At 44.9% G+C, this 13608-nt stretch overlaps 1 protein-coding gene across 1 annotated transcript; it reads right to left on the bottom strand.

Moving 5' to 3' along the window:
* Nucleotides 1-9733: 9733 nt before the first annotated feature.
* Nucleotides 9734-13075, bottom strand: LOC134225453 (gelsolin-like). Its single transcript, XM_062705536.1, has 3 exons — nucleotides 12876-13075; nucleotides 10811-11044; nucleotides 9734-10752 (listed from the first exon to the last, which is right to left on the bottom strand). Exons 2-3 carry the CDS (start codon nucleotides 11036-11038, stop codon nucleotides 9811-9813), a joined length of 1170 nt encoding a protein of 389 aa, XP_062561520.1. The 5' UTR covers nucleotides 11039-11044; nucleotides 12876-13075; the 3' UTR covers nucleotides 9734-9810.
* Between the last annotated feature and the right edge of the window lie 533 nt (nucleotides 13076-13608).

Below are 13608 nucleotides of genomic sequence, written 5' to 3'. Positions count from 1 at the left end.
CATAAAAATTTCTGTTTTAGCTTCCGGTGAAACTCGTGAAGGACTTCCGGGGGAATTCCTGGAGGATTTTGCAGAGGATTTCTTGGAAGAACTTCCGGTAGAACTCCCCCAAAAACTTCCGAAAGAGCTCCTCCGCTTCCAAAGGAATTCCTCAAGGAACTTCCGGAGGAATTTCGCATGGAACTTCCGGAGGAATTCCTCAATAAATTTCCAGATAGAGATGGGCAAAACCGATCACTTTCGGATCAGATCTGGGTCATTCATTCTAATGATTCGGATCTTTTAACCGGATCGGATCCTTAGAACAAAACGTAAGAAGAATGCAAAATAGTGAAACGTTCGACATTCAGGCTCACACTGACAATAACTTCATCCTTTCTTGTTTGCAAGCGTATGGATTATAAACAATAAACTTTTTATTTTATTAATTCCTTACAAATGGTCTAATAACTTGCTGATCGGGTGAACCGGATCTTTAAAATAATGATCCACGAATCATTCACTCACTTCAGAGATCCGGATCTGAGCGCCCATCTCTACTTCCAGAGGAATTCCTAAAGGATCTTCCGGAGGAATTCCTCAAGGAACTTACGAAGGAATCCCTCAAGGAACTTACGGAGGAATTCTTCAAGGAACTTCCGGAGGAATTCCTTAAAGAACTTTCAGAGGAATTCCTCCAAATTAATTCCTGGAGCAACTTTCAGAGAAAATCCTGGAATAGTATTCAAAGATATTCCTAGAAGATTTCCAAAGTACTTCATCTCGAAGGGATCTCTTGAAAAAATATATGGATGAATACCTGAAAGATATCGCCAAGGAATGCATACAAGAATTCATCAAGAAAGAATTACTGGAATTAAATTCTGAAACGCACGAAAGAGTTTTTGGAAGAATTTCAAACGAAATTCTGCATATTATTTAGGAAAGAATTCTATTCGATATTCCTCAAATATATTTTTCTGACAATTCTTAGCGGATTTTGTGAACGGGTTCAAGGGAAATTCCCAAACTAATTCCATTCACCGACCTAATTTAGGACACAATCTGCGAGGAAAACCCTGAATGAACTTATGTATAACTTCCCTACCAATTATTTTTTTAAATGAAACTAGACAACAGTACCGGATTAATGTCTTTTAAAACTACAATAACGAATTTCCCGGAAAAAAAATTCAATGCGCATTTTATTTGAAAAACAGACAGTTTCGTTTTTTCTTCTACTTGTTTATTCCGCCCAGTCCCACCCACTCACATGATTTTGACAGTTGAAGTACAGTTGTATTAGTGAACCCGGTAAGAAACCGTGAAACAACACAGTGCGAACCCGACAGCTTTGGGGTTGGAACTAGTGCAAACCTAGTTCCAACCTGAGCGAATAAAAAAACACTTTGACAGCACTTAGGTTGGAACTGGTTCCAACCTAGGTTGGAACTTTTTAAAAACGAATTCGACATAAGAGTGCGTAACGGCTATGGGATAACTCCAAAGCCGAGCTTGATTTTCATTTAATTAGCTTACATCTAAACATATATCATTGGATCAACAATTTGACGCCACGTACCCACTAACATTATCATCAGCCGTTAATAAGAATCCAATGTAGACGAACTCCTCGATCACCTCGAATGTATCCCCGTCTATCGTAACACTGCTTCCCAGGCGGGCCCTGCCAAGCTCGGTTCCGCTCACTTGCATGTACTACTTTGTATGTCCATCACCTTGTCGTAGTCTCCAGCGGGATTCGAACAAACTGGAGTGTTCTCCCGAAATCTTCTCACAATTTTGCACATAATCCATCATTACTTTGTTATCCAGTCTCGTAAGTCTCTCCGGAAAGCTGTTCTCGTTTATGATTTTCCACAGCTCTACGCGGTCTATACTATCGTCTGCCGCATTGAAATCGACAAAGAGATGGTGCGGATTTGCCGTACAGTAAAGATCTGGTCCGTCGTCGAGTAGCGCCCCGGCTTGATTACTTCTCACGTACTCATTCGCTATTGGTGACAGATGGCGAAAAATGATCTGGGATATCACTTTGAATGCGGTATTAAAGATAATAATCGTTCCAAAATTCTCATACTCCGGCTTGTAGTGTAGTAGTCTTCTTCACTGCCTTGACTTTCACTGTCTGTACTTTCAGTGCCATTTACTGCCCATGATCGCATATTTGTAACACTCGCATTTTTGTTCATTTTGTAAAAAGCCTGTGAATCGTTCGGAAAGCTCAATTTACTGCATCTAATTCCACAATAGTAAAATAGGCTTTACTATCTTGCTAATCTGTGGTAAGCTGGAAATGATTGAGTTTGTGGAGAGGATTGACAAACGATTTACAAAATCAACCAAAATGCAAATGTTACAAATATGCGATCATGGGCAGTTTAGGTGTTCCTCAAAACGCTGCTTCCACCTTTCGATCGCCACATAATACTCTTATCCTTGTCCCTAAACATCTCGGCTCACGACACGACACAAGTAGTAGTCAGCCGCTAAAGTTTCCTGATGCGACTGGCAAGAAGTGGAGAAAGAAGTTTAGCTAAGTTTATCCGATCAAAGAGCTGGTTCTGATGTTGATTGAGAAGCAGTTGGTGCTGATGGCGGCGCAGAGGAAGCTGCTCGCCAGGGAGAAGCCATGTAAGGAAAAGCAACTGGAACAGGAATTGACCTTTCTCGTCAAAAAAATTTATTCGCTCGAACGATTCTTTGACTTTTTAAGGTCAACTTTCCCAAAGAACCCATAACGTTTGCACGAAACACGCCGCAACCCTTCCTGAGTTCACCCAAACCGTCCTAGATGCCACGGTTGCCTGCATCCCGCAAACCAGCACCCGCCCAGGACGAAAGGCATTCCGCTGGTGGTCGGGTGGTTAAAGCGAGAAGAAAGGCCCTCCAAGCGCTACGGAGATTTCCCGCTGGCCTGCCTGATAAGGGAAATGCCCTTCAGGCCTACAAAGAAAAGCACTATGAATGCAGGAAAGAGGAAAGAGTGGGAGGACTTACACGATTCAGTCAACCCGGCTCAATCCGCTGCTGAACTCTGGGTGAAAGTCAACGCGCTTAGTGGCAAGCGAAGATCTTCCCCCATCCACCTAGATACACCTGGTAGATCCATTCTCGGTCCCACCGAAGTAGCCAACGCGCTTGGGGAGTACTTTGTCGGGCTATATAGCGACGATGAACGGTTACTCCGCAGAATTCCAACGGACAATCACTGGTGGCAATTCGTCCCTAACAACCCTTCAAATTTCCCCTCAAATTTACAATATTCTGGCTTCAATCTACCGTTTTCGGCTGCCGAGCTGACATTCGCCCTCTCCAGCAGCAATGGGAAATCCTCCAGTCCCGACGAGATAGGGCACCTATGCTCAAAAAACCTTCGCCTTCTGCCAAGATCCGGTCCCTAGAGTTGGTCAACCAAATGTGGGTGCTGGTGCTGGCATCTCTGGATATCTCCAAGGTCTTCATCAGGCCTTGGACCCCCTTCGTACTTCAACAGTTGAGCGAGGGGGGATTTTCCGGTGTTTGTTTGGAATTTCCTTATAAGTCGTTTTTTTTAAAGCCCTGATCGTGAACTGGAGGAAACTGGGGTATCCCAGGGTTCCGTTTTGTCGGTGGCGCTGTTCCTTGTCGCCATGAATGGCGTGTTACATTCATTTCCACCGAACATATACATCTTTGTCTATGCCGACGATATATTGCTGGTCATTGTTGGCGACACTCCAGGCCACACGCGGATAAGAACACAATCCGCCGTCAGGGCGGTCCATCGCTGGGCCAGCTCTGTGGGCTTCATTATGAACGCCAGTAAGTGCGTCAGAGGACACGTCCGGGCCAAGCGTCAAGTTTGGAGAACATCCCATCACCAACAAGAGAATTGTAAAAGTTCTTGGAGTGTACATCGACCGCACCGAACCAATAACAGAATGCTCCGGTTAAGGATCGGGTAAGCTATCATTGATAGCCGCCTACTCTACGGCTTGGAACTTACCAGTATTACCCACCGGAACCTTAATGAAAATCTGTCGCTGACCTTTAACTCATACGTTCGAGCTGCTTCCGGGCTACAACCCTCTACACCAGCTGAGTTTGCCTGTGCCGAGACAGACATCTTGTCATTTAGCCATCGTGTGCAAGCGGCTTTTTGCCGCAAAGTCGCCTCATTCGCCGCCGTAACTTCCGGAGAACACAGGATCCCTCTCCTTATCGAAGGAGACCGGAATCTCCACGCGATAGCCGGCATCGGTATCCCCCCAGTGGATTTCCCCAAAACCAACATTAATAGCATCATAATTTTCGAAGGGGTGACAACTCAGTTTGGTTCTCAGAAGGTCGGTGGCCGAGTTATTAAACAGAAAATTCAACAATTACGAATACAGGTATACGGATGGTCCGTTTCACGCCTATCTCGAACAGTCTCCCGGACATCTTTACCATCTTCTCGGCCGAAGCAGCTGCAGCTTTCATCGCCGCCACCTTCCCGTCCTCGTCCTATCAAACACTGCTAGTGTTACACCCCTGGATCCAAGACATCCTAAAAAACATGCTCCCGAATACGACCTTTGCTTGGATCCCGGGACACTACGGAGGGCCTGGCAACCCCACGACTGATTACCTTGCCGGAGTCAGATATCAAGGCCTACGATTTGCCGACGTCAACCGTCCCTGCTGTGGGAGACGTAAAAACCTGGATTAGAAACACTAAAATCGTTCACATATGTTTTGTATATGTTACTTTCGTCGACACATTTTCAACTTCAAACCAAAAATTATTTGAATTCTTAAGTGTTAGCTATAAGTTTTATCAATGTCTGTCTTAATTTTCATTCTTTAATTAAACTTTGCCTATGGAAGGTCCCAAGGTTGTAGTGCCCCTGACATTGGTCCATGCGACGAGTGATGAATTGATTCAAATATCAAAATTCACATTAATAAAGAAAAAATAGCTGCCGTCAGCAACGGATTTCAGAAGAGCGCCCCCGAATGGTAAAGTGGTCATGAAAGCAAACGAGTGAAGTGACTGAAGGATTGATCTACAAGCGGTTGTATTATCTGGAATTGCGAGAAATTCGGGCAAATGAACATAGTCGGAAAACAAAAACCCTGTAAAGTCTTCCTGAAGAAGCAGAAAGGCGGTAGATTTCCACCCTAATGCGACATGATTGCATGAACATTTTTCCAAGTGTGTTCGGCTCGTAATATTCCCAGCATTGATAAATACGAAGTTTCAGAAAATTTTTGTTGTCGAATAGTTTATCTTTTCTATGAGAGTAACAAGCAAGAATAGACAACAGGTTTTCAGAAGAATGCAGGCCTGGAGAACATGCAAAATCTCCCAAGAACATCTATGGTTTTGTCTGGAAATCATGCAATTTAGCGTCTTGGACACCAATGGAAGACTTACCCTAAATGATAAGCCATCAGTACATCATTAATAAAGTTTTGGCAGTTTTTGACATCCGGTTCATGGTGCAGATCGTACAAAAAGTAGTAAAAGTATTGAACTTTTAGACCGAAGGAAGTACATTCATTAATTCGTTTGTCCAAAAAATATACTTGTCAGCGAAATTTAAGCTATTCAGTTTTTGCAGCTCTATAAAGTTTGATTTGCTGAGTCTTTTATGACAATTCAAGATTTCTTTGCATGACACAAGTAGCTGCACATATCTTGTTGTCAATCAATGTATCAATTCTGCACAGTTTTGTGACACCGTTCACAGCTTCCTTAAAATTCCTTCGCTATTTTTCTACCTCGAGCTGGCAGCATTTGAACTATTCCTGTTAGATTACCTAACTAAAAGCTCTGTTTCATCAGTTTTGGCTTTTTCGTAGTATATAAGTATACGTGGGCACGGCAAATGCTGGGTAAAGCGTACCATTGGTACTTCGCGTACCTGAAGGAATAAAATAGACCCCATCTCGCGGTCCTTAGCCTCTTACCCAGCAACTCCTATCCCTACCTCCCCGCGGTGCTGGCCGGGATACGAGCAACCTTAGGGAAGATCGGGTAACCAACCCCAGTGGGAACTATGGTCGTATGCTGACAGGGAAGGGGGGGTTTGCTCCTCTCCGGAGGTGCAAATCTTATTGAGCGTCTGTTCTCCATGTCAGGATCGGCTCACAACAGCGTCTGTTCTCCATGTTAGGGGCGGCTGATCATCGTCCGAGTGCCAGCGAGGAACTCTTAAGTGAAACTGTGCACCATGGTCCACCGGAAATTTAGGGGGTTTGGTGTCAGGCCCTGCAAGCCAGCCTTTAAAAATTCTTAAGCAACGAACAATCAACAAGAGAGTACGGACCGGAACCATCGGCGAAGACCACTGCGACGAAAAGGGACTAGCGATTGGAAACTCGGTTCGTGGAACTGCAAATCTCTCAACTTCATCGGGAGCACACGCATACTCGCCGATGTGCTCAAGGACCGTGGATTCGGCATCGTAGCGCTGCAGGAGGTTTGTTGGAAGGGATCAATGATGCGAACGTTTAGAGGTAATCATACCATCTACCAGAGCTGCGGCAACACACACGAGCTGGGAACAGCTTTCATAGTGATGGGCGATATGCAAAGGCGCGTGATCGGGTGGTGGCCGATCAATGAAAGAATGTGCAAGTTGAGGATCAAAGGCCGGTTCTTCAACTTCAGCATAATCAACGTCCATAGCCCACACTCCGGAAGCACTGATGATGATAAGGACGCATTCTACGCGCAGCTGGAACGTGAGTACGACAGCTGCCCAAGCCACGACGTCAAAATCATCATAGGAGATTTGAACGCTCAGGTTGGCCAAGAGGAGGAGTTTAGACCGACTATTGGAAAGTTCAGCGCTCACCGGCTGACGAACGAAAACGGCCTACGACTAATTGATTTCGCCGCCTCCAAGAATATGGCCATTCGCAGCACCTACTTCCAACACAGCCTCCCGTATCGGTACACCTGGAGATCACCACTGCAGACAGAATCACAAATCGACCACGTTCTGATTGATGGACGGCACTTCTCCGACATTATCGACGTCAGGACATATCGTGGCGCTAACATCGACTCTGACCACTATCTGGTGATGGTTAAACTGCGCTCAAAACTATCCGTCATCAACAATGTTCGGTACCGACGACCGCCGCGGTACGACCTAGAGCGACTGAAGCAACCTGATGTCGCCACTGCATACGCGCAGCATCTCGAGGCAGCGTTGCCGGAAGAGGGTGAGCTCGATGGGGCCCCTCTTGAGGACTGCTGGAATACAGTCAAAGCAGCCATTAACGACGCAGCGGAGAACAACGTCGGGTATATGGGTCGAAGTCGACGGAACGATTGGTTCGACGAAGAGTGCAGACAGATTTTGGAGGAGAAGGACGCAGCGTGGGCGGTCGCGCTGCAGCAAGGTACCCGGCAGAACGTGGAACGTTATAGACGGAAGCGGAGACAGCAGACCCGCCTTTTTCAGGAGAAGAAACGCCGCCTGGAAGAAGCGGAGTGCGAGGAGATGGAACAGCTGTGCCGTTCTCAAGATACACGCAAGTTCTATCAGAAGCTCAACGCATCCCGCAAAGGCTTCGTGCCGCGAGCCGAAATGTGCCGGGATAAGGATGGGAGCATCTTGACGGACGAACGTGTGGTGATCGAAAGGTGGAAGCAGCACTACGAGGAACATCTGAATGGCGCTGAGAGTACAGGTAGTGAAAGTCAAGGCAGCGGAGGAGATGACTACGTCAGTTCAGCGGACGATGGAAGCCAACCAGCCCCACCTTGAGGGAAGTTAAGGATGCCATTCAACAGCTAAAGACCAATAAAGCAGCTGGTAAGGATGGTATCGGAGCTGAGCTCATCAAGATGGGCCCGGAAAAGCTGGCCACTTGCCTGCACAAACTGATAGTCAGAATCTGTGAAACCGAACAGCTACCGGAGGAGTGGAAGGAAGGGGTTATATGCCCCATCTACAAGAAAGGCGACAAACTGGAGTGTGAGAACTTTCGAGCGATCACCATCCTTAATGCCGCCTACAAAGTGATATCCCAGATCATCTTCCGTCGTCTGTCACCATTAGTGAACGAGTTCGTGGGAAGTTATCAAGCCGGCTTCGTTGACGCCCGCTCGACAACGGACCAGATCTTTACTGTACGGCAAATCCTTCAAAAATGCCGTGAATACCAGGTCCCAACGCACCATCTGTTCGTTGATTTCAAGGCGGCATACGACAGTATAGACCGCGTAGAGCTATGGAAAATCATGGACGAGAACAGCTTCCCTGGGAAGCTTACCAGACTGATCAAAGCAACGGTGGATGGTGTGCAAAACTGTGTGAAGATTTCGGGCGAACACTCCAGTTCGTTCGAATCGCGCCGGGGACTAAGACAAGGTGATGGACTTTCGTGCCTGTTGTTCAACATTGCGGTAGAAGGTGTCATGCGGAGAGCCGGGTGTAACAGCCGGGGTACGATTTTCAACAGATCCAGTCAATTTATTTGCTTCGCGGATGACATGGACATTGTCGGCCGAACATTTGCAAAGGTGGCAGAACTGTACACCCGCCTGAAACGTGAAGCAACAAAAGTTGGACTGGTGGTGAATGCGTCAAAGACAAAGTACATGCTTGTGGGCGGAACCGAGCGCGACAGGGCCCGCCTGGGAAGCAGTGTTACGATAGACGGGGATACCTTCGAGGTGGTCGAGGAATTCGTCTACCTCGGATCCTTGCTAACGGCTGACAACAACGTTAGTCGTGAAATACGAAGGCGCATCATCTGTGGAAGTCGGGCCTACTACGGGCTCCAGAAGAAACTGCGGTCGAAAAGATTCGCCACCGCACCAAATGTGTCATGTACAAGACGCTTATAAGACCGGTTGTCCTCTACGGTCATGAAACATGGACAATGCTCGAGGAGGACTTGCAAGCACTCGGAGTATTCGAGAGACGGGTGCTTAGGACCATCTTTGGCGGTGTGCAAGAAGACGGTGTGTGGCGGCGAAGAATGAACCATGAGCTCGCCCGACTCTACGGCGAACCCAGTATCCAGAAGGTAGCTAAAGCCGGAAGGGTACGATGGGCAGGACACGTTGCAAGAATGCCGGACAGCAACCCTGCAAAGATGGTGTTCGCTTCCGATCCGGCAGGTACGAGACGGCGTGGAGCGCAGCGAGCGAGATGGGCAGACCAGGTGCAGAACGACTTGGCGAGCGTGGGGCGTATCCGAGGATGGATAGATGCGGCCTCGAACCGTGTATTGTGGCGTCAAATTGTTGATTCAGTGTTATCTGTTTAGATGTTAACTAAATAAATGAAATGAAATAAGTATACGTATAGGCTAAATGATCACTCTCTTATAAATTCCCGAATGAATTCCTGGAATTCCCTAAGGAATTCCCGGAGGAATTTTTTGGGATTTCCCGGTGGAGTTCACGGAGGAATTTCCGAAGAAATTCTCGAAATATTTCCAGAAAGAATTCCCGGAGAAATTTACGAATCAATTCGCGGAGCAATTCCCAAAGCCATTCCCAAAAGAATTTTCTTTTTTTGCATTTTTTTTTCTTTAATTCTATTCGAGGAGATTGTAACGAATATATTTGTTGAACGAACGAAGAAAATACATCCAGCCGTTTTCAAGAAGATGAAGAAGAAAAAAGAGGAAGAAGACGAAGAATAAGAATAAGGCGGAGGAAAATCACTGTTAAGAAGAATAATTAGACAAAAAAGGAGAAGAGTAAAGAGAATTTCTCAATCAAATCCAAACTGAAAGATTGGTTAACATAGTTTATTGTCAACATCTAAATTATGCTTTTCGTTTTTTTTTCTGAAAGATTTGCATCTTTGATCATCAGACAAGTCGGGTTCCCGTTGCCCCAGCATCACGCCAGGTCTGGAAGAAATGCTTGAAAGGTGTCGTCTCGGTATTTTGTAGGACTCGTTCTACGGCCGTCCATGCGGGGTATTTTTTGTTCTTAATGAATTCCTGAGCCTTCACTAGGGACTGCGTCTTTTCCTGTTGGGTAGCGGTCTTTCCGATCCACACGTACAAACCGGAGCCAGTATCCAGAATGAAAGCATCGTCGGGCTTCAACATGTCCTGCTTCAGTGGCCGCTGGGTAATTGGTTCAACTGCCAGTTTTCCTGCCTTGGAATCGGTGACCTTATAGAGCTCAACTCGGGCAGCATCAGCTTTTTCGAATACGCTGTCCTCCTTGGCCGTCTCCTTGGCCGGCACAGTCGATGGCGAACCAGATCCTAGCACTTTGAAGAAGTCTTCCTGATCCGTCAGCGTAGAAAATGAATCAATAATATGAACCTTAGAACGTCCATTGTGGTCATGGTCGCGAATGTCGTTGGCGACGTTGGTGGCCTTCAGCTTCTCCACGCGGTTGGCTTTCGGTCCAACCCAGACGTAAACATTCCGGTCAGCGTCCAGAATGAAGCAGTCTCCTCTGTTCATGGCGGATACGGCCAGCTCAACCTGCCGCAGACGGACGTTCTTGTTTCCCTTGACGTGGAACAGGCGTTTCGGTTGAGCGGCATTGGTTTCCACATGTTTGAACCCGGACGCCACGCCACCTTCCAGATAGCGAATGGTACCCTTGAAGTAGCTGAGGAAAAGATCCGACTCGGATCCTTCAACCTCGCGATACTGGACGGGGGCTCCACTCAGCAGGTCATCCAACTGCACGGTCAAGATGGCAGCGGATCCGGCCTCGTCCTGGGTGGTCTTCAAACCCAGCCAGAAATGTGCGTTGTGGGTTTTCTTCTTATTTTTGTCCTCCATGGTCTGCGGGAAAAAGAAATGAGTATTGGAGTGCGGTTCGAAGTAATTCCTGGGTACTTACGTGGAGAACAATATATGAATCTCCGGAGTAGAACTTTCCATGCTCGGCCTTCGGTACGGCAACGGGTTGGAAATTTTCTACTCGCCAGATTTCAGTTCCTGCCGTTTTACCGGCATTGCTGAAGGCTGGAATGTTGAGTTTTTTACTTGGTGTGCTGGGCACATTGGCCGTCAGCGCCATTCCAAGTATGGTGGCCAACACCGTCAGGTGTAGGATGTGGGACTGCATGGTTCACTGAAATAATAATGGAAATAGCTTTAGATTTTGGTTGTCATTGTGCTTCCGTTTGTTGCTATTTTATTAATCCAATATTCTTTTGTATAAACAGGTAGTATCGATACGCTCTATCGATTTGTTGTAGATATCAAACTCAAGTATCCCTTTTGGTGTTCAATGTTATACTTTTAAGCATCTTATCTCGCTGGAGACCTGTAGTTGGCAGTTAGTAGTCACTAATAAATAGATGAATGCGTGAACCAATCATTTTAATGCAAGTTTTAATGCGACTCTTTTAGTTCCATTTAATCAAAATCCAATTCATGTTATGATATTTTCATTTGGATGGATTTAATTAAGTGCAGATGAAAACAAAAAAAGAACAGATGTTCTGAAAAGGCTATGGAAGTGCTTAATAAACACTAAGTTGTGAGGTGGACATGTCCCAGTGAGTGATGTAATACCAGAGAGGCACTCTTTGTAAAGCCTAAACATGCTGCACTTCGAAAAAGCTCATTCCAACATTTTGGGTGAAATATTTGAGAGAAGACTTGTAATAGTTTTGAGTTTTGACTTTTCAAATAACTATTGAAGGCGGTTAAGTATTCGATAGCGTTTCCATCATATATGAGATCCGGCAACAAAAAGTAACTTGTGCTGTACGTATCAATACATCCCGCATGAAATCTGGCAAGTGCAGAGTAATGATTGCAGTCAGTGGATAGAATGAATCATCATTTTCTACCCGTTCCCCAAATATACTTCATTGGCAGGCGCCAGTTAGTTGAGATAAATCCTACTTGTATTTTCAAGATATGTGTAGCTCTCAAGCAACACCTCATTTAGTAACTACCGCAATAAATAATGTGAGCGTAAAATCATATTTATATTTCGGACGCACTTCAACTTCGATTCTGGAAAAGACGTTCTTCTAGCGGTTTGTTATGATGTTTCAAATTAATTATTTAAAATTCAATCGCAACATTTCAGCAAATTATTACTGTCAAAAATTTGAGTTGAAAAAAATCCATGAGGTTTCAAATTAGGAAAAAGGAATACAGTTCCGATACAAAATGCTGTATGTTTCGTTTCGGATAAATTTGTATTTAGAAGATAATGGTTCGATGTTTATGATCTTTCCAGCTTCATCATGTTCTTAAGCGTTAGGAATGCGAATTACCTCCGTAAACTGCCAAATTCGATTACGAGTATGACGACGTGTTATTCGATCAATATTCACGCAATTCATTTGCTCGAAAAAAAAACCCAAGTAACTACAAATATTTTTACTCAGAAAACTTTGTCGAACACGATTTGCATATTAATTCAAAAAGATCAATTGCTCGAAATTCTCATATTACGGCAATTGATTTATTTGTGGGCCAGAAGGTCATCTGTTGGGGTTCCCCATACGTATTGATGTTGACCAATTATTTGTATTATTTCTTGGAATTATTATCAGATGTAATTTGTAAACTCTCGTCTTTGGTCTAATCAATATTTATTCTGCCAGCGGACAGCCAATTTATAAATGAACACGATCGTCCATCTACGAGTGACATCAAAGGTCAGTCAAGCGATAACGCAGTCTTCGAACTGTTTCAAGGCTCCATGTTTGCGCCTTCCTAGTCACGCGGATGATCACCAATTACTTATGTTTCATTCTTCACTCAGTTTTGCTTTGTACATTAAATCCGAATTTTCATTTACTTTTGAATCGCACTTTTATCTTCCAAATCCAGCTAAATATCAGAGCCAATGTTTCGAAACCTTTCTTCGCGAACCTTCTTGATCTACCTCACACCTCTATCGAACGGGATCACACTTTCAACCAGTTTGACTCACTCACCGTTATGCCGCGTGTCTCTTGATCTTATATTTTTTCGAACCGCTTCGATCGGTTTCCTCGCTCGGACTGAAACTAGACGAAGCCAATTTATAGCAATTGACCACTGCCGAGCCGGGCGGCCACAGTTAACGATGGGTATTGGCTGGGCTGTTTGGAAGTACACAAACAAGCTGACTGATCGCGACTCACTACTCGAACGATCTTGCGAGGAAGGAATAATAAACGTTGGAAGAAAAAAAACTAAACTTTTGCATTGGTACAGTCAGATCACCGCTACAACGATTCTACCAGTTTTGAAGCGTAACTTCAAGATAGGAATCGGTTTATAAAGTACTTAACTGTAGTGTAGTATGAGATGTCGTAAGTGGCTGATTATCAGGGGACAACATCAATAGGGTTGTCTACTTGACTTAGTTCTACTGTAGAACACTCAATTCTGAATTACTAAGTCTTTCGATGATAATCATGAACTTACAAACCGGTAGTTGCTAATCGCTTTCAGCGTTACATTTGCACATTTGCAGCATATGTCGAGCCTCAATGAGATGTAATTGGATCGAGATGCATCATTCATTACTAGTGACATTTGTGTAGTGCGGCAACAAATAAATATCACCCAACCAGGAGATGGCAGATTTTAATACAGTTCTGCATAAGAACCTTACGGAAACTGTATAATATTTGGGCATATACAATTCTGTAAGCTATTTATACAGATTTGTATTATTTTAAT

Source organism: Armigeres subalbatus, chromosome 3 (genome assembly GCF_024139115.2).
Source record: "Armigeres subalbatus isolate Guangzhou_Male chromosome 3, GZ_Asu_2, whole genome shotgun sequence".
Classification (NCBI taxonomy): Eukaryota; Metazoa; Arthropoda; class Insecta; order Diptera; family Culicidae; genus Armigeres; species Armigeres subalbatus.
This window is presented reverse-complemented; position numbering and strand designations above follow the sequence as displayed.